Source organism: Hyperoodon ampullatus (genome assembly GCF_949752795.1).
Source record: "Hyperoodon ampullatus genome assembly, chromosome: 4".
In the NCBI taxonomy this organism is placed as follows: Eukaryota; Metazoa; Chordata; class Mammalia; order Artiodactyla; family Ziphiidae; genus Hyperoodon; species Hyperoodon ampullatus.
In genome coordinates this window covers 120,282,883-120,304,540 of record NC_136917.1, presented here as the reverse complement: position 1 = coordinate 120,304,540, position 21,658 = coordinate 120,282,883, and the positions used below count along the sequence as shown (strand labels likewise).

The 21,658-nt window shown below is 38.1% G+C and overlaps 2 protein-coding genes across 3 annotated transcripts; both read right to left on the bottom strand.

Annotated features, from left to right (window-relative positions):
• Window positions 1-5,886: 5,886 nt before the first annotated feature.
• Window positions 5,887-20,238, bottom strand: AK6 (adenylate kinase 6; the record flags this gene model as incomplete). 2 transcript variants are annotated; one of them, XM_079703929.1, is made up of 5 exons in its annotated part: window positions 5,887-6,079; window positions 8,856-9,001; window positions 9,114-9,172; window positions 18,055-18,147; window positions 20,214-20,238. In XM_079703929.1, 5 exons carry the CDS (start codon window positions 20,236-20,238, stop codon window positions 5,887-5,889), a joined length of 516 nt encoding a protein of 171 aa, XP_079560055.1. The 2 variants fall into 2 exon arrangements, with proteins under 2 accessions (XP_079560055.1, XP_079560054.1); XM_079703928.1 differs by lacking the exon at window positions 20,214-20,238 and adding an exon at window positions 20,019-20,046.
• On the bottom strand, window positions 16,111-20,038 carry TAF9 (TATA-box binding protein associated factor 9). The gene is made up of 3 exons (XM_079703927.1): window positions 20,019-20,038; window positions 18,055-18,147; window positions 16,111-17,066 (listed from the first exon to the last, which is right to left on the bottom strand). The coding sequence occupies exon 3, from the start codon at window positions 17,047-17,049 to the stop codon at window positions 16,252-16,254; it is 798 nt and encodes a 265-aa protein (XP_079560053.1). The 5' UTR covers window positions 17,050-17,066; window positions 18,055-18,147; window positions 20,019-20,038; the 3' UTR covers window positions 16,111-16,251.
• Window positions 20,239-21,658: the final 1,420 nt, after the last annotated feature.

Here is a 21,658-nt window from a genome sequence, read left to right as displayed (position 1 = left end):
TAGATATGAGGAAAACGAGACTTATAACTGAGGCTTTAATTTCTCCTGATTATGAGCATACTAGAAGCTCAGGGATTTAGATTACCATAAAAGATCAATATGTTTATAACTAAAGCTAGGTTGCCTGCTGTCTTGTTTAGTGTGTTGAGCATATTTACAAACCCCAAATTTTTCTTCACTTAAAACTGTGACTTAACTATTTAAAGTAGCAGTCTTTAAAATTTTTCAAGTCTCTTCCCCTAAAAAAAAATTAAATAACTTTGTTTTCTTTGTCAGAACTTCTCCAGAATGCAGAACTTTGATTGCATGCATATAAAATTTATTATGAAACATTTTGAACTAATGTGGTATGCAGTTAAGTTTGTGGTTTATTTTTTGTGTATGGAGGCACATCATTTGTTGAAAGATTATTATTTCCCCCATTGATTTGTCTTTGCACCTCCATCAAAAATTGCCCCTATATGCGTGGGTTTATTTCTGGACTCTATTCTGTTCCACTGATATGTGTTCATCCTTCCACCAATACCACACTGACTTACTTTACTCTTTATAGCAAATCTTTAAATCAGTTACTGTAAGTCTTTTAACTTTGTTCTTTTTCATCATTGGTTATTCTAGTTCCTGTATGTTTCCATATAAATTTTAGAAGCAGCTTATCAATTTTTACTTTAAAAGAGTATGCTGGAACCTAAGTGTCCATCGACAGATAAATAGATAAAGAAGATGTGGCACATATACACGATGGAATATTACTCAGCCGTAAAAAGAAATGAAATTGAGTTATTTGTAGTGAGGTGGATGGACCTAGAGTCTGTCATACAGAGTGAAGTAAGTCAGAAAGAGAAAAACAAATACCATATGCTAACATATATATATGGAATCTAAAAAAAAAAAAAAGGTTTTGAAGAACCTAGGGGCAGGATAGGAATAAAGACGCAGATGTAGAGAATGGACTTGAGGACACGGGGAGGGGGAAGGGTAAGCTGGGACGAAGTGAGAGAGTGGCATGGACTTATAAATACTACCAAATGGAAAATAGCTAGTGGGAAGTAGCCGCACAGCACAGGAAGATAAGCTTGGTGCTTTGTGACCACCTAGAGGGGTGGGATAGGGAGGGTGAGAGGGAGAGGCAAGAGGGAGGAGATATGGGGATATATGTATATGTATAGCTGATTCACTTTGTTATAAAGCAGAAACTAACACACCATTGTAAAGCAATTATACTCCAATAAAGATGTTAAAAAAAAAGTATGCTGTTTTTTTGCTTGGGATTGAATTTATAGATCAATTTGGAGAAAACTGACATGTTAATAATATTTATGAGTCTTGAAATTCATGAACATGGTATATCCATCCATTTGGATCTTTGATTTCTCTCATTTGAATTTCTGCATGCAGATCTTGCACATATTTTGTTAGATTTATACCTAAGTATGTAATGCTTTTTGGTACTATTGTAAATGGTATTGTTGTTTTAATTTAATTTCCAGTTGTTTGTCTGGAAATGCAGTTGATTTTTGTGTATTGGTCTTGTATCCTGTGACCTTGCTAAAGTCAGTTATTCAAGTAGCTTTTGTGTGGTTTCTCTTTGGAATTTCTGCATAAATAATCATGTTAATTGAGAATAGCTTATTTATTCCTTTCAGCTCTTTTATTTATTTTCTTGCTTAATGCACTGGCTAGGACTTCCAAGGACGACCAATTTGCTTTTTATTTGCTAGTCTTGCTTAACAAATTATATTTTTCTAATCTCTCCTTCCATAAAAATAAACCCCTTAAAAAATAAACCTCTAGATGGATTTCAGGGGCCTGTGAATCTTTGAAAAATATAAGCAACATTTTATGTTAGTACGTATATCTGTATTTCCTTGGAGGAAGTGGGTTCATAGCTTACATCAGACTGCCAAAGGGATTTATGTCACCAAAAGGATTAAGGAATAAATTTTAAGTAAAAGCATAGGTATAATTTTCATGATCTTGTTTTTCACGTATGCAGCAACCAAAGTTATTAAGAACAGTGTTTTTTGTTTTTGTTTTTACTTTGCCCTCTCCCCTGTTGATAGGAAAGAATAAATAGTTCTCTGCAGTTTTGACCCCTATCATTTTTGTGTTAAAGATAAACACAAATTTAAATGTTGGTAGGGATTGGTGGTAGGACATGCTTAGAATGCAGAAGAAATATAGCTCAAGTAAGGCCAATACCTTATTTCAAAGCCCGCAAAAATAAAAATATACCAAGAAGGGCATAAGGGGAAAAAATAACTAGTTATCCACATATCAAAGCTTATTAAGACACTCTTGAGAAATTGAATAAATCATGTTAAGAAGTCTCATTTAAAGAAATATAAAATGATTTAAAATTTGCCACACTTTTATCTCCTTAAGTTTGGTTTAAATCAGCCTATTTAAATGAAAAGTTAACAAGTAGGTTTGGATAAAACCAGAGACAAACAGTAAATAGGATTATTTTTAAGACCTTTTTCAAGCAACTATAAGATGTTAAAGCATTGTCACTAGTTTCACGTGAAAACCTAGGGCTGAAATTAATAAGTATATTAATATTTTTAAGATTCTCATAATGTATTAGATTCCATTATTTCCTTTCTGTTGAAGGAAAATCTTTATTATTATGAGCCAATGTTAGTGTTAGGATGGATAATTATTAGCAATCAGTTGACAAGCAAGAGAATTTAGTGAATCCCAGTAGTGAAAAGAATATTGTCTTTTCAAAACAGCCATTAGTGGGAATTCCCTGGCGGTCCGTTGGTTAGGACTCCATGCTTCCACTGCAGGGTGCGTGGGTTTGATCCTTTGTCAGGGAACTAAGATCCCACAAGCCACGTGGCCAAAAAAAAAAAGCAGCCTAGTACTACTAAAAATAACAACAAACACATATATGGTGCTTAGTATGTGTAAAGCACTGTTTGTTTCGTCCTTATAGTTGTCCTCTGAAGTAGTAGTTGTCCTCATTCTATACATGATTTGATCCCACGTAGTACTGGTAAAACCTTTGTGACAGTATCCTACTAGTCTGGGTAAGCTTTCTTCTCCATACCCATCCTTCAAGGACCTGCATCCTATGTCATGTATCCTTACTTTTTTTCTTTTATTCTCTCATTATGTTAGAACCTCCAGAAGGGCACGTATCACAATCTACTGTTTGTTTAAAGTGTCCACTTGAGTGTTTATCTTTGTGTACTAGATTAATATCATCTGGAGGTCAAGAATTTATTTTAGGAGGACTTCTGCACCACAGTGATTTGCATGGAGTCTACATTATAGGTAATCTGTTTATTAAAATGAACCTTTTAAATGTTATACTTGCATACAATTTATCTTCCAGGAATTTGATAAACCTGCTCACATGCAAAGTTGCATATGCATTAGGCAGCACAACTCAGTGGGTAAGAGCCTAAGGTGGAATCCTAACTCTGATAACTTTACTATGATCTTAAGTCACTTAATCCTTCTGTGCCTTGGTTCCATCACCTGTAATGGCAATAATAATACCTACACCTCAGACAGTAGTCATGTGAATTGAGTTCTTTTGAAATGTGTTTAAAACAGTGCCTGCCACATAGTAATATATGTGCTATTCTTATTTTTTGTATTTTTTATTGAAGTATAGTTGATTTACAATGTTAATTTTTGCTGTACAGCAAAGTGATTCAGTTATACATATATATATTCTTTTTTGTATTCTTTTCCATTACAGTTCATCACAAGATATTGAATATAGTTCCCTATGCTATTCTTTCTTATTATTCTTGCCCCATTTGTAATAGTAAAAAGCTGGAAGCAACCTAAATGTCCATCAATAGGGGACTCAAACAATGCAAAGATGTTCAACATCATTAATCATTAGAGAAATGTAAATCAAAACCAAAATGAAATATGACTGTACATCTACAGGATGGCTATTAGATGAACAGTAGCAAGTGTTGTCAAGGATATGGAGAAATTAGATCCCTAATACATGGATGGTAAGAATATAAAGTAGTGCAACCACTCTGGAAAAGTTTGGCATTTCCTCAGAATTTTAAACTCAGTTGCAATATGACCCAGCAGTTTGCTTCTTAGCTATATCCAAGAGTTGAAAACACATCCACACAAAAACTTGAACACAAATGTTCATAATTCATAATACCCAAAGTGGAGGCAACCCAACTCTGCCACTGATGGAATGGATAAACAAAATGTGGAATAGCCATACAGTGGAATATTATTCAGCCATATAAAGGAACGAGGTATTCGTAAAGCTTCAGCATGGATGATCTTGAAAACATTACGCTAACTGAAAGAAGCCAGACACAAAAGACCACATATTGTATGATTCCATTTATATAAAAATGTCCAGAATATGCAAATCTATAGCAACAAAGTAGATTAGTGATAGCAAGGGGCTAGAAGGGAAGAATGGGAAGCGACTGCTAATAGGTATGGGATGTCTTTTGGGTGGGGTGATGAAAGTGTTACAGAATAGGATAGTTGCACAATCTTGTGAATACGATTTTAAAAATGGATTGTACACTTTAAAATGGTGAATTTTATATGTGAATTATACCTTAATAAAGTGAAGAATTGGAAGGTCTGTATGTTCTAAGATGATATAATATCCAAAATATATTAAATTAAAAAGAAATTACAGAAGTTTGCATGGTATGCTACCATATGCTTAAAAAAAAAAGTACACACACACACATGCTTTGCAGGCATAAAATCTCTGAAAAGATACACAGGAAACGAGTAACATTATTTCCTAAAGGGAGGGAGTCTAGTGGTGACTGAAGAACAGGGTGGCCTGGAAGGGAAACCTACCTTTCCGGTACACATCTTCCTTGACTTACGACGGGGTTACTTCCCGATAAACGCATTGTAAGTTGAAAATATCCTAAGTCAAAAATGCGTTCAATACACCTGACCTGCCAAACATCACAGCTTAGCCTAGCCTACTGTAAAAAAATTTTTTTGGCTGTGCCGCGCATGTGGGATCTTAGTTCCGAGACCAGGGATGGAACCCGCACCTCCTGCAGTGGAAGCATGGAGTCCTAACGACTGGGCCAACAGGGAAGTCCCCAGCCTAGCCTACCTTAAACATGCTCAGAATACTTTCATTAACTTACAACTGGGCAAAATCATCTTAACATAAAGCCTATTTTATAATAAAGGATTAACTATCTCTTGTAATTTATTGACTACTGTACTGAAAGTGAAAAATAGAATGGTTGCATGGGTACAGAATGGTTGTGTGTATCAGTTGTTTACTCTCACGATCACCTGGCTGACTGGGAGCTGCGGCTCCCTGCTGCTGCGCAGCATCACAGGTATTGTGCTGCATGTTGCTAGCCCAGGAAAAGATCAAAATTCAAAGTATGGTCTCTAGTGAACACGTATCGCTTTTGCACCATAGTAAAGTCGAAAAATCCTAAGTTGAACCACTGTAAGTCGGGCACCATCTGTATACGCTTTTGTACCTTCTGTATTTTACACAGAGTGCAAGTATTACCACTTCCATTTTTTTTAATTTAAAGAAATAAAAATGGAAGACTGATGCTTTATCTTTAGTCTAAGTTTTATTTTAAGAGATCTTCAATTTCTTCTGTAATAAAAGATAACCAACCATTTGATCAGATTTATTCTTTAGCAACTGAAGCATTAAACAATTATAGTTTTAACTCTCAATCCTCAATAATACTATTCATTATATTTGAGATTGTTTAGTTTTCTCATGGAGAAAAAAAACTAAACATAAACCTTTATACTATCCATCTATGAGTCCAACAGCACAATTTCAATAAGAAAGTTGTACTGATACTGATAATTGAACAATTTATATGATGTCAGCAGAGAGGTATCGAGTGATTGTAAAGTGGCATTCTTGTTAAGTCAAGAGCTATGATCTTTAACCCACTGCTCTATCCATTTCAATATCTGATTGATATTATCCTCTAGATCTTCTGGTTTATTGCTCGGCAGCTGATGCACTATTTCTTCCTTGTAGGATCCCAAAGCTTCTTCATAAAGTACTTGAAAAATTTCACACTGAATATTGTCTTTTAGTTTCTTCTGATTATAACCCCTAGAAGGCAAAGAGAAGATAAACAAACTGAATGGCATTAACTGGAGTTTTAGGAACAAACTAGAAACTGGACACTTTTGAACACATGAAAAATCACGCAAAAATACTTCTTTTAGGCTCTTTACCTAGAGAAAACAGATTGGCATCTGTGAATATGAGAGACTTGTTTGACAAGAGAGAGGGTTAAACTAAGGACCAAAGTTTAGCTTTGTCTGAGACTTTTTTCCCTACAATCTGTCAGCCACTCTATTAGCAAACATCTACCTACCTCAAGCCAGATGCCAAGCTATGAGATAAATAGTCTATAGCTATGGTCCTAAATTTCAAAAGAGTTAAGGAGTTAAGATACAGACACATAAAACAAATAGATGGCATATAATAAAATAAAATGCATATGATAAGGAATAGCATATACTGATTGGGTACTTGATCACACAGATGTATCTGTACTTTACCAATTCCAAAGACATTGAAAAAATTATATAATCTTTATGTGGATATAAATTAGCCAAATAATTAGCTAGTGAAAAAAGATAAGGAAAATTTAAACTCAAATTAGTTAAACTTTGTAACAATCAAAATTAAACTGAAGTACTTAAAAGATGATTAACTTTATGAAAAAACCCACAGAATGGAGAAAATTTCTGCAAATCTTAATCTGATAAGGAACTTACATCTAAAATACATAAAGAACTCTTGTAACTTAATAAAGAAAGGACAAATAACCAAAATAAAAATTGGGCAAGCGCTTCCCTGGTGGCGCAGTGGTTGAGAGTCCGCCTGCTGATGCAGGGGACACGGGTTCGTGCCCCAGTCTGGGAAGATCCCACGTGCCGCGGAGCGGCTAGGCCCGTGAGCCATGGCCGCTGAGCCTGCGCGTCCGGAGCCTGTGCTCCGCAACGGGAGAGGCCACAGCAGTGAGAGGCCCGCATACCACAAAAAAAAAAAAAAAAAAAAAAATTGGGCAAAAGATCTGAATAGCTATTTCTCCAAAAAAGATATACAAATGGCCAATAAGCACATAAAAAGATGCTCAACATCATTAGCCATCAAGGAAATGCAAATGAAAACCACAATGCGATACTACTTCACATCCACTAGGATGGCTACAATCAAAAAGGTAACAAGGATGTGAAAATACTGGCGGCTCCATACACTACTCTTGGGAATGTAAAGTGGTGCAGCCACTCTGGAAAATGGTCTGACAGTTCCTCAAGAGGTTACATAGTTAACATATGACCTAGCAATCCTATTCCTAAAGAAATTCAATACCCAAGATAAATGAATGAACATGTAATGTTCACACAAAAACACGTGTATGAATGTTCATGGCAGCATTATTCGTAATTGCCAAAAATGGCAAACAATCCAAATGTCTATAATCTGATAAATGGATAAATAAAATATGGTATATCCATATAATGGAATATTATTTGGCAATAAAAAGAAATGAAGTACTGGTACATGCCATAACACAGATGAACCTTGAAAACGTTATGCTAAGTAAAAGAAGCCAGACACAAAAGATCACATTTTGTATGATTTCATTTATATAAAAAGTCCAGAACAGGCAAATCCACAGAAATAGAAGGTAAATTACTGATTGCTTAGGACTGGGGACTGAGGGGAAATGGGGAGTGACTGCCAATGGGTATGGGTTTTTTGGTGGGGGAGGGGTGATGAACATTTTGAAAAATTGGTTATAGTAATGGATACATAACTCTGTGAATATACTCAAAACCACTTAATTGTACACTTCAAATGGGTGTACAATTCACATATGTGAATTTATCTCAATAAAGCTTTTTTTACGGTGATTAACTTTGTAAGTTTTTTCAACGGTTAAAACACTACTTTCTCATAGTTTTTCATACTTTAGTCTTTATTTACATAAAATAGTAATTTTTAATAAAAATGTTAAATGGTCTTTTAGAAAACACATATGTACCGTATTATCTCTATTACTGCTCTGTTCAAATATTTTTAATGGCTTTTCCCTGACTAAAGAAAGATGATGAAAGTTTTAGGTATAGCTCCAACCTAACTTTCCCTATATATTTGCCACTATACTTTTTTGTGCAAGAATCTGCGAGTATCCCATCCAATGGTGCTTAGTCAGAGCTGACTATAGTCAGTGAGAACCACAAATTCTGAACCTGAAGTTAGGCAAACTTCTGGAGACTGCTTTCTAAATTCCTGTAAAATCCCCTGTTTTCCACAGTTTGAATCAAAAGACAGTGGGAAAATGTCTTCCATAAAATTTTGCTTTTCTGGTTATTCTGGATTAAGTCTGATGCTCTCTTGAAGGGATGAACTCAAACATATTGTGAAATGTTAATTTATCTTGTTAAAGGTTGTAAAATGTTCATTTATCTTTAGTTTTTCATAAGCTTTCCCATTTCTGTTGTGAGGATGATTTGAGTGGGTAATGTTCACTCCATAGCAAAGAGTATGTTATTGGCTTGGCTGTTTTCCTATGAAAGTTTTACATTAAGGAAAAAGCATGACTAAGTAGGGTTGATATATAGTACATTTTACTGAATCAGACTGTCAGTTGAGGTATTCATTTACTCGGAAACTACTGCTTGTGTTTTACGAATGCACCTTTTTCCATTAGGTTCAGAATGTTGGTACCGTACAGACTTGGTGTATAAGACCAAAATAAAGTAGTCACGTTTTCAAATAGAACCTTTTATGATGTTCATGTTGGCCACTTCAGGAATCTGAGTAAAAGTTTACATAATACTTTAAGGATTCAGTGTTCTTCCTTCCTTACCTAGTTTCAAGTCTTTTGTACAAAACACTGTTATCTGTTTTCAGCACAAATACTATATGAAACCAGCGTTCAGGGAAGAAATCACAACCATGGTAATCAACAATAACTCCACCTTCACTCATTTGGTTTTCTAACTCATCAATTACCTGTAAGAAAGGGGAGGAAAAAAAAAAAGATGAATACTCTTTAAAAAAACTGAGGTCAACTTTCCTATAAAATTTTTTTTAATGTATACTATATAAAAAAGATTGTACTTACTCTGTCTTCATCTAAAATGGGACAATCATACTCTTCATCATAGCCATCATATAACTGCCCTAAAAGAGATTTACATTGGTATATTAAAGTAGTATTTTCTAAGTAACTTTCAGTAATTTTCAATTACTGTTAGAGACAAGGGAGGGCACTAATACAATAGATGTCACATGGACAGCAAATATAAAGAGTAGTATTGATAAATTAGAATTTTGTCTAGAAGGAAACCTGGATAACAAAATACCTGAAAAAGAATGAATAATAGCCAACTTCAGAATTTGTGGGGCTATTAGTAGAAGAGAACTAGTTTCATTGAGCTACAGATTGGTGCAAAGAGGGGACACATGGATACAAACACTCATACACACATTAACAGGAGATTAAGTTCCAAATTTATTAGGCCAAGGATATGAAACTTATTAAAAGGAACAGCAGATTCTTGATTCCAGAAATGAACCCTTTGTCACTGAGGTCACATCTTCATGGGGTTTGGGGAAGGAGAGTCAGTACCCAGATGCTCCTTTACTTCTAGAATTCCAGCATCCCCAAAAGCCAAGGGTTGAATATCTTATTTCAGAAGGTAAAACAAGAATGATGGGGGCAGGCATAAAGAAGGCAGATTTAAATCTAACATAAGAACTTTTCAACAAATTAAAGCTTCCTTTCAAAGGAAGTGTGTCTTAAGGAGGTGAGACATACCAATCCCACCCTCACCCTGAATCCCTAGGAGGTATATACTCTAAGCCAGGCTTAGATCATTCTTCTAGCCGTCTCGAAGAGCATGCTATAGTCTTCCCACGTCTTTCCCCTTAATAGTTTGGCACAGGTTGAAATGAGCTTCAAAGGAGCATGAGTTCTGAAGTGACGAAGGGGTGGTCCTGAGGGTTAGTGGAAGGCACAAAGGCAGTTTTAACTGTCTTCCTGGAGGGTCTGTGGGCTGATTCTGGGCACATGAACCACTTCTCTAGCATCCTAGTGTGGCCTCTGACTTCTTGGGTTACAGTTCAGTTACCAGAAACTCTTACCAGCTAAAAAGTTAAACTGTCTTGGTATGGGAAAAACTGGTTAACAATATAGAAAATAATCTAAACCCTTACTTTACACCACAAACCCTAGCTGAATTAAAGAGCTAATTTCTTAATTCCAAAGATAACTAATGGAAAATTAAACCTACAAAGGTATGATACATTTGAGTTTGTGAAAAAAATAAAATAATTGATTGAAACATATAAAATGTTACATCTCTGTTCGACGAAAAATAATATAATTTTTTAAAAATGAAAAATAGCAGGGAGAAATACTAGGACAAAGGACTGAAATGTAGATTATATAAATACCTTAACTTCAAAATAACAATAAGTAGCTTAACAAAGAATAAGAAAAAAATTCACACAGGATGGAAAAGATAATTAGTAAACAATACATGAAAAAATACTGTACTTTCCCAGCTACTAAAGAGATGAAAATTTAAATGAGGCTTTTTATACCTGTTATATTAGTTATACATGGAAACGTATAATTTTTAAAAGAAAAACATCATACCCGTTCAGAGATTTCTTTTGACCATTGAATTTCTAACCAGAAAAAAATTTTAAAAGATGCTTTAAAATGTTCAACAATAGCGAATTAGTTAAATCTTGTTTACTAATTTGCTAAAATATTATTTAATTAAACTTAAGTAAGTAAAATATTAGATTGTTAAATTTCTGTTATTTTTACAATACTATATATATATATATATATTTTTTTTTTTTTAACAATGCCACAAAATCTAAGAATACCTACAGCTGATTTTGTACTATGTGGGAATCTGGAGTTAGTTAAATCTTTAAAAATATATGCTGTCTAAAACACAGACAACTATAGCAGTATTAACTTTTAGAATTAAAGTCTTTATATATTGCAATGCTGAAATGCAGGATTTCTTAAGTCATGTTAATACATATTAATAAAATAGTGTAATCCAAGCTTTCCAACATTCATTTCAAAAAACATTTATCAAACACCATGTACAAGTAATTACAGAAGTAAGGAAGATATAATAGTGAACAAATTGAACAAGAAGACCAACTCAGTCCTTCCCTCGAAGAGTTGACAATAATATGGGAGATGACAGACAAGTAACCTGGAAATTGTAATATTTAATGCTGTGGATCATGGTGCTCTGGGAGCAATAACATGGGGACCTTTTAGGTTAGGAACATAAACTGGGGATATTAGGGGAGGCTTCCTGAAGCAGGTAACTTCTAAGTGGAAACTTGAAGCAGTTAGCTCAGGAAAAAAAGGTAGGTAAGACGATTCTTAACAGAGAAAACAAGATATTCAAAGGCAGAGAGACTAAGGAGGGCAAGCCTTTCAAGGGAGGAAAAGTCTTTCAGAATAGTTAGAAAATAAGTGATAAGGGGTCAGGGGGATTAAGGCCAGATTAAAAAGGACCTTGAGGGACTTCCCTGGTGGCGCAGTGGATAAGAATCCGCCTGCCAATGCAGGGGACACGGGTTTGAGCCCTGGTCCAGGAAGATCCACATGCCACGGAGCAACTAAGCCCGTACGCCACAACTACTGAGCCTGCGCTCTACAGCCCGTGAGCCACAACTACTGAGCCTGAGTGCCACAACTACTGAAGCCCGCGAGCCTACAGCCTGTGCTCCACAACAAAGAGAAGCCCCAGCAACGAGAAGCCCGCGCACCGCAACGAAGAGTAGCCCCCGCTCACCGCAGCTAGAGAAAGCTGGCACGCAGCAACAAAGACCCAACACAGCCAAAAAAAATAAAATAAATATTTTTTTAAAAAGACCTTGAAGGCTGCACTGAGTTTAAACTTTATCCCAAAGCAAAGGAAAATCATTAAAGCATTTTAAGCATGAAATGACATGATTAATTTCAAATTTTTAAAAATCATTTTGATTTCTGTGTGGAGCTGGAAGGAAGCAAGTGCAGAAAAAGCATGGATACCATATAAAAGCTACTGCAGAATTTTAGGTGATAATTATAACCTGTACTACAAGGAACGGAGAGAGATGAATTCTAAACTCTGTTTCAATTTCCAAAAAGAGGAAAAATTTGTGCTACTTTAGCAACTTCAACTGGTAGTCACATTTATAATTGTCTATACCGTGGATCTTCATATGGCAAAGAGGGAAAAAAAGCTTGATTTCATCAAATTATCGAAACTTAGAAAATTAAATCAGTTTCCTAAACGAAGTTTTATGATTTACTTAGATAAATTACTTGCAGAAAAAAATTGATTGTGGAGCCAGTTAAAAGGCTTAAAATTACCTTACCTTAAAAAGACCTTCCCAGCTGTCGTTAGTCAAGCTATAAAAACATGACCTTTCCTTCAACTGCCATCCTATCATTTATACACTTACGTGAAAGCCGTTCTTTAAAGCTAACGATATAGGGATGCTAGTCATCTATTTTGCATCTATACTAATGCAATTAGTATAAGAAGTTAATTGGTTTAGAAGGATTGGGAGCTTTGATACCTGGCCTTTTATGCAGAGAAGAGAGCAATGAATTCTGCCAAGAGAAGTTAGCACCAAAAGATATGGCATTCCAGTAGGGCCTTTTAAGGAAGTTTATAAGACAGATGAGGGAGGGCATGTACAGGTAAAGGGAATAGCATGTATAAGGACATGGAGATGGAAGACTCCCCATGCGTTTGAAGAACAGTAGTGCACTGTGGGTAGAATTAAGGGGGCATAGGGCATAGTGGCTGCAGGGAAGGGCTGAAGGTAAACTGTGGCCAGTTCATCACTTCATTAAGGTAGGTGGCCTTTATCATTGAAAAGTTCAAGTAATTTCATCCCCTCTCCCCGCCTGCCCCCTTTTTAAAGGACATAATGATGGTGTACAGAAGAGGGAAGGAAGAGATACTGAAGAAGAGATTCAGCACGAATGGTCTTGAGAATGGTATAGCGGTACCAAAGGGACACAGCGTTAATGGTCTTAGGAATGGGATAGGGGTATCAAAGGGATTTTTTAAACTATCAAGATTAGGAGACAAGTGCATCTGTGTAGTGTGTAAATGCGTCTGTAATGTGTGGGTGACAGGAATCAGGAATGGGCAGTCAGGGATGACTTCAGAACATGTGCTTTTTAAACATTAATTTGGAAATATCTGGGAACTATCCAGATGGTTAAATCTAGCAGATGTCTAGATATTGGGCTAAGTTTTAATAATAAATTTAAGAGTTATAAGCAAAAAGGACTAACTAGTCCTGAGTCAATGAAATTACCAGAGGGAGGGGCAGGATTACAAGATGGCTGCAGTGAGTTCACAGGGGGAAGAAGTATATGGTGGGAAGGAGAGAATCAGATGAAAAGACTGGGAGAGCAGTGTTGGAGAGAGGACAACGGAGAAGTTAGTTTCAAAGGCTTCCAGTGGTAGTTGATTCAGGTGAGGGAAAAAAATGCGATACACGTAGGTTAGAGCGGGAATGGCAAACTTCTTCTGTAAAGGGCCAGACAATAAATACTTCAGGATTTGCAGCCTAGTCTTTAGCTAGTAGCTCCTACAAAAACAGCTGCAGCTTGCCAAACCCTGTCTTAGAAACACATCAAGATTTTAAGTGTTGAGGGCCAGATATTTGAAATGCATCCAATGTCTAGACATATGAGCATCCTGGGGTTAGGCATAGAGGCTGAAGACTGATAAAACTGGTGGCAGGAAAATTAAGGATGCTGGAAGAAGTTTAATTAAATGATTGCATATGGGAAAGGACATCAAAGTGAGGAATGCGAGACTGGAAGAACAGGGGTAAGAAAAGCATTCTTAGTCACTCCACATTCAGGACTCTCCATAGTTTTAAGCTTAATTCCCCACCTAATTTTTCCTGCTTTAGTTCTAAATGTCATAAAGGTCTCTTACAAATAATACAGCCATTCAACATAACTACTAGGGTGGCAATAAACTCCATTTAGACACATTTGTTTAAAACCAGTTTTGTTTTTTGTCTCCTTGCTTATAGCAGGGTTTCTAAACCTGAAATACTACTGACCTTTTGAGCTTGATAATTCTGTTATGGGGGTGGAGGGCTGTCCTGTGAGTTGTAGGATGTTCAGCAGAATCCCTAGACTCTACCCATTAGAGGTCAGCAGCAACCCCCCCACCCCAGTTATGACTACCAAAATATCTCAGAAGGTGCCAAATGTCCCCTGGAGGGCAAAATCACCCCCTGTTGAGAACCACACTGCTTTATAGAAGATTGCATGGTTTCCCTTAAAACATATTACCATTTGGAAAAAATGAGGAGGCTGAAGTGTCTCAGACTATTTCTTAGTAAGATTTTCAGATACACTCAGATGGCATCGGGGGGAAAAAATCTGGTACATTTTGAAAAACACTATAAAGCACCTCATCTAACACATGTCAAATCAGATCAGAAATCCTTTATCTGGCATAATGGGAGGGAAAAAAGCTCCACTTTTCCTTTAAGGCAGATTCTCATGAAATAATCTCAATAAAATACAAAGAAGACGGTCAGGACCATGCACCATCAAGTGTACACACATCTTTTGAGTACAGGGAGACTCGGTGAAGAGGAAGAGGAGTGTCTCACAGTGGATTATCCTGGGTCTGGTGTTACTGTTGCTCTCAGTGCTATTCATGACAGATTATATAGTAATTTCATTAAGTTTAGAAATATTGAGTAAGTGAGATGAGAACTGGAAGACATGACTGAAATTGACTGATGTGACTCTGAAATCACTTGTCAAAAACAGTAAAGTTTGGGCTTCCCTGGTGGCGCAGTGGTTGAGGGTCCGCCTGCCGATGCAGGGGACGCGGGTTTGTGCCCCGGTCTGGGAGGATCCCACGTGCCGCGGAGCGGCTGGGCCCGTGAGCCATGGCCACTGAGCCTGTGCTCCAGAGCCTGTGCTCCGCAGGGGGTGGGGCACAACAGTGAGAGGCCCGCGTACCGCAAAAAAAAAAAAAAAAAAAAAAAAAAAAACAGTAAAGTTCAACAGGCAAAGGAACAAAACCAGATTTCATATAGGTATAAAATGGAGAATGACAAGCTATGCACAGTAGCAAATAAAGACCTAAGTTTTATTAACTATAATTTGAATGCCAAACCTGTATTAAAAATATAAGCATGATACTAGCTTATAGTATCAAGAATATGACAAGCAAAGATGCACAAAAATTGACCTGCAAAAAGGGATAATGGGAAAAAACTTCAAAAAAATTTTTTTTTTTTAGATGTTGAGGGTAGTAGTTTATTAATTATTTTATTTTTGCTGTGTTGGGTCCTCGTTTCTGTGCGAGGGCTTTCTCTAGTTGTGGCAAGTGGGGGCCACTCTTCATCGTGGTGCGCGGGCCTCTCACTATTGCGGCCTCTCTTGTTGCGGAGCACAGGCTCCAGATGCGCAGGCTCAATAGTTGTGGCTCACGGGCCCAGTTGCTCCGCGGCATGTGGGATCTTCCTTGACCGGGGCTCGAACCCGTGTCCCCTGCATTAGCAAGCAGACTCTCAACAACTGCGCCACCAGGGAAGCCCCAAAACTTCAAAAATTTTTAAGTGGTAAGATACTGGGAGCCACACCAAGGGTCCTTAAATATATCCAAAGGGATAGAAAAATGGGACCTAGGAAGAAGTCTGGCAATTGAGAAAGATACATCTAAATGGATGAGGATTCGCTATAAATAAAAATCCTGACCAAGTGGTCTCTCTAAGAAACAGACATGGTATACTTCAGCAATCTGAAAGAATGGCCCGTAAGAGTGACTTTATACACCAGAGATCATACTGTGACCAAAACATGTGAAGACACTAGAAGTGACTCTATTGGTAAGGAACAGACTGCAACAACTTCAAGCTTTTGCAACTGTTATTTCTGTTGGTGATAATGAGGCAGAAAATTGCATCTAAAAATGTAAAAACATTATCGCCAAAGTACCAACAATCAAATGGATGAATTACAACTTTATTTTTTACACTTAAAGGCTGATGAAAAACCTTTTCTACTCCTATTAAAGAAAATCCAACACAGCATCTCAATTGAAAAGTATGGTAACCATATTTACTCATTAAATACTATTTTTCTAAAACACAACATGGAAACATCTAGCATGCATGTTAAATCTCAGTACAATGGATTCAAAACCAACACTACATGTTACATGATCAAGGCTAAATTACAAATTATCATAGTCATCATCATCATCGTCATCATCATCATCATCATCTTCACGTTTTCTTTTCAATGCATTTGATGCTTCATTGGCAGTATTCTGTGATGACACCATGTTAGTGGTAATAAGAATATTTTTGGACCCAATTAGTGATGGATTAATGAGAACATTCTGAACTGCTGATGTTGCAGGAATTGATGCTTTTACAGCTGGGGATTGTGAAGTGGGCATCTGTACTGTGAACCTTTGCCCTGTGAGGGACACTGGAGTCCCTACTTTAGTTGAAACAGACATGGTTTGTGGGGTTGGTGTGCCAAGTGTGGGAGTACTTGGTCTGCTAGTAACCGAACCAACACTTATCCGTGGAACTGTTATTCTTCCCGCAGAAGTAGATGCCTTTTTTTGTAAGGATTTAAGTCTATAATTTGGAGCAGTCAAGCAATATCTATCAGGTGGCAATCTGGGACCTGAATATGGCTTGATTAATGGCAAAGGGGTTTGATTCCTTTGCCTTGCAATATCTAATAAAAAATCTCTTGGGGGAGGAGAGGTAAAAGACTGGTCAGCACGACACTGGATTGCCAATCGCACATCATCTGCATCAACAGTAGCCTTCTTAGCATGACTTGAATAAATTTTTGCATCATCTAGAATTGTGGTCACATATCGGAAGGCAAACTCCAACATCTGATTTATAACTCTTGGTTCATATTCTGTAATCCCCATATCCTTCAGGATTTGTGCCATCATCTGTGCATCTTTCGGCATGCTCTTGGGAGAAGCCATCTTGCCAGACTCCATGATATCCGGTGATCAGACTTTAGATCATTTGAAAAAAATATGTACATTAGATCAAACCTGAAATAGTTACTTTAGTAGCAACTGTCAGGAACTTTAAAATTTTTAAATACATGTTAAATTTTAAAAAATATAAATTAAAAAATACGTTAAATCTTTTTAATTTTAATGAGGCACATTTAAAGTTCCCTTCACTTAAATTTATTGAGTTTCTACCCATTAGAGAATATAAAAAGATGAAGACACAAATAAGGGAGTGATAAAAGATTGGGGAAAAACAGGGTAAAATAACCAAAAACATATATCACTTTAAAATATGTGCAGCTGGGGCTTCCCTGGTGGCACAGTGGTTGAGAGTCTGCCTGCCGATGCAGGGGACACGGGTTCGTGCCCCGGTCCGGGAAGATCCCACATGCCATGGAGCGGCTGGGCCCATGAGCCATGGCCGCTGAGCCTGCGCGTCCGGAGCCTGTGCTCCACAACGGGAGAGGCCACCACAACAGTGAGAGGCCCGAGTACCGCAAAAAAAAAAAAAAAAAAAGTGCAGTTGCTTACAGGCATGCACCTATAAACTAACCTAAGAAAAGACCATAGGACAGCCATGTCCTACTGCCTGAGTTCAAAATCATGTCCTTCCAGTGAGCTCATATACTCACTGTCTCCATAGATATATATGCTTAGCACCACCCTGACCTTTACGTGTTTGCCCAACTCAAAATACTCTCCCTCTTCCTCATATTCAAACTGTCCTAAGTCTAATCTTCCTGGAAGCTATCCCACTTATTACTGTCCACAAGAACTGCTAGCCAACTGCAGAGGGGATATAGTGTCAAAATAACTAGGACACAGCATGAGACAATATGTTGTATTTCTATGGGTCTCCAACAGCACATAAATTCCTTCATGGCAATTTTTCTCTGCTTTTTGTACCTTCTCACAAGTACAGTACTAATACTCCATTATTCCTCTCACTTTTTTAAACAAATCTAACACCAAAGTGCCCCTTACCTTCTCGAGCTAAATCACCCACATTAACGTATTTCAGTCCTGATCTTGATGCAAGTTCTTTGCCTAGCGTGGTTTTTCCAACCCCTGGTGTACCTGCAAGACAAGCCACAGAAAAATACTGTTCATGAAATACTTATTAGACTTTAGCCTCTAATCTGCCCTTCTTAAGGTTCTTAACAACTGAAAAGCTTTCTAGTTAGCAATCCTATATAAAATTACACACACCATAATCTAATCAAAACTACCCAAAGCCTGCTGAATATCAGAATTTTACCCAGTGTATCTGATTTTACCAGGAGTGGGGCTTGGGAGAATCTGATGACAACTACAGAATGTCTGCCACCACCATGGAAATTCCCAGAATAAAACTAGCTACCTCAAATAAACTGCCATCATTTATTTGTTTTAATTTAAAAAAATTAAATTGTTCATGGAAAAAAGTTAAGCAGTATGAAAGAATATACACTATACTCTTCCCTAGAGACAACCAGTGTAAACCACTTTCTTATGTATCTCTCCAAAGAAGTCATATACATATGTTTGTGTATACATCCATATGTATGCATATATATGATAGCATACTACATACGTGTACGTATACACACATTGCGTGCATACATACACACCATATATTTCCTTCTACATAAATGGCCATACTATACATTGTTCTTCGCCTTCACTTTTTTATATTTATTGTTTCAAGATAAATAATCAAACACTTAATTTTCAGCTTGAACTAACGCCACTGAAATTATAAAACCTGATCATTATAATTAAAGATAAAAGGAATAAGTCAAGTCTACCTATAAGGGCAATAACATTTTTACCTCCAGTCCACTATAATTCACCAAGTCTGAATCCTCAACTCATCATGTTTTCAATAAAACGCTCACATTTAGACTTCTGACGATATGGCTTAATATTAAAAAACCAAGACACTGACCCAAACAAATCAGATGTTGTAAAATCTTCCCCGTAAGAACGCTTAAGGGCTAAATAATAATCTGTTGAGGTTAATCTGCTGCTCTCAGAAAGACAGGACTTGTGCGCTGCCAATATGCTTACGTTTTGTTAAAGGATAAAACTTGGCTTTGATCCACAAACAGCGCCTCAAATTTTATCGTGCTGCAACAGCATCTACACCCATTAGATTTTTCCAGGAATGCCCTATGATGCTATTAAATGCTACAATTTAGTAAACATCTTCAGAGTTAAACGACCAGAAATAGTATTTTTTAAAGTCGTTATGCGGCATTTTACTACCCCTCACATGTAACAAGCGCCCTGAGTATGGATCCAAAGACCTAGAAAAAAACCCACGATCAGCCCGGGCATTTTACAGCATCTCTACGAGAAACGACCAGAGATGCTCAATAGATGCCTTTGCTTCTTAAAACACAAAGAAAAAGCCCCTGATGCTAACTCCGCAAGCGTATACAGCAAATTCATCACCCCACACCGCAAACATCCGAACCCCTTTATCGAAATCTGACTCTCAGATACAAAGGGAAAATAAGAGACGGCCCTAGAGGCCTAAGGACTAAAACATCCACCATTAACGGATCTACTAAGGGCCAAATACGCCTTACCTTATCTCGCTAACCACGCAAAGACAGCCCCGCCAAGTAAAGAAGCAACAGCCATTTTACAGACAAAAACCTGATTACGAAAGATTAGGCAGCTTGCCAAAAAAGGGAACTGTATATTATCTACCCCTCTCCGCCTCACCGAGTAGCCAACCTTTGAGCAAAAGAATTAACGTCCGTCGTCCCCTTCCCCCCGCCTCGTGCAAAACCGTCGCGAGGGCCGGGGGTACAGGCCCTGACAACTACAACGCCACGCGACCCTCGCCGAGCCTCGCAATAGACACTAAGCGACCCCACTTCGGGCTTTCCAGGCCCCAGAGCACTCCGCGCCCCGCGCCAGCCCTGCCGCCCACGACCACCCCCAGCACGCCCCCTGACCGGTGAGCAGGATGTTCGGAAGCAACATGGTCCTCGCCGCGCTGGCTCCCGAAGCCTCTGCACAGGCGCCCTACACGCGACTGGGAGGGGCCGGAAGGGGAGGGTAACGGCAAGAGCCAGTGGCGCCGGGGTACTCGAGGCCTGGAGTGGCGCTCGCGACCCACCCCCGCCGCCTCGTCACCCACCATTGGTTACCTGGCTTTCTGTGACACGCTTCCATCGCAGGGTCCGAAGTACGAGCACAGGTCGGGTCGGCGCTTCGGGTCAGGCAATGCGCTGGATGCCTAAGACAGTAGCTCCTTAGGAGGCCCCGCCTTTCGGGCTGTGTCGCGGAAGCGCCAACCGACCTGGAAGGTCCCCGGGAGGCGGGACCTCCAAGAGGGTTCCGCGCTGATCCCGGATAGGGCTGGGTGGCTTCCCCTGCACCTGGAGCTGAGCCTGGGCTCCACCGCTCCTCTCGGCCCACGAGGGGATGCAGCTACCGGAAGGTAAGGCTGCCGCGGCTGCGGCTGCGGTGTATATATGTCCTAGAGACGCGAGTCCATCTCTGCCTTCACGCCTTCCCAGATTCTCATGGCTCCTCCTCCCGACCTGCCCATCCCATCTGGGGATGAGACGGGTCGGGGTGCAGAGCTCTGGCCTGGAGCCGGGGCACGCGAGCTCATCTCGGCTTTCCCTTGACTAGCAGTATTATGTTGGACGAATGTGTGAGCTTAGTATCCCCAGTGCAGTGTGTAGGATGGTGGTGGGTTTGCTAGAAATACTCTTCAAGTTCTCTTCTATCTCTGACGTCTCATTTCAGAAACCTGGTACCATCAAGGACAATTGCCTGCTTTTTAAAGGAGGTAACTAACTGTCAGTCTTGCTTTCAAAGAGCGACTAGAGTCCTGACTATAACAACAGCTGCGTCTTTTATTTCGACCTGCCAACTCTGTGTTTTCCACCTATGTATCTCTTTGAAACCACAAAGCAAAAACTTCTCTAGTGAACAGTTTGTATGTGTGTGTGTATGATTTGTTTTCTAGTGTGTGGAAGTATTTACACATAAATTATGTGTGACTCCAAACTATAAAACTCAGTTTACAGGTTTGTAGACCTTAAAAAACTTTCCTTCTGGCTAACTTAAAATTGGTGAGTTCACTAGTTTGTATAAACATTGAAGAACTATGAAAGTCAGAAAACAGTGTTGCCAAAAAATTTCGTAATAACGTATTCAAATAACAACAGTTATAGAAAAAGTTTACAGTAAGATATAAAGTCTGTGTCCAAAGTAAGTGATAAGTCTGAATTCATTGTGTGGTGCCTTTTTTGTTATCATTTTTGAAAATTTGGAAAATTTTTTGAAATTATATAATTTGAAATGTGGGGAATTTTAATTTTCAGTATGAAAACTACACAAATAAAATTGTTTAATTTTTCTTAATGACAAAAGATAGGTTCACAAATGTGTAGTTTTTCTGTTTTCTCTAATACATTATTGAGTTCATAGGAAAAACGTTACATCACCACAGATAATTTGACAGTTATAGTCATTAAAAGTAAAATTTATTTTAGCCTTTTGATTTCTTGCTGCATGTATTTTTGCTGTGTTCTCTTTCACTAGTTCTTGAGCCTTAACTTTATTATGTCGTTGATTTTTA

Coding starts and splice junctions, on each gene's coding strand:
- TAF9 (XM_079703927.1), bottom strand. CDS start 17,049: ATGGAGTCTGGCAAGATGGCTTCTCCCAAGAGCATGCCGAAAGATGCA.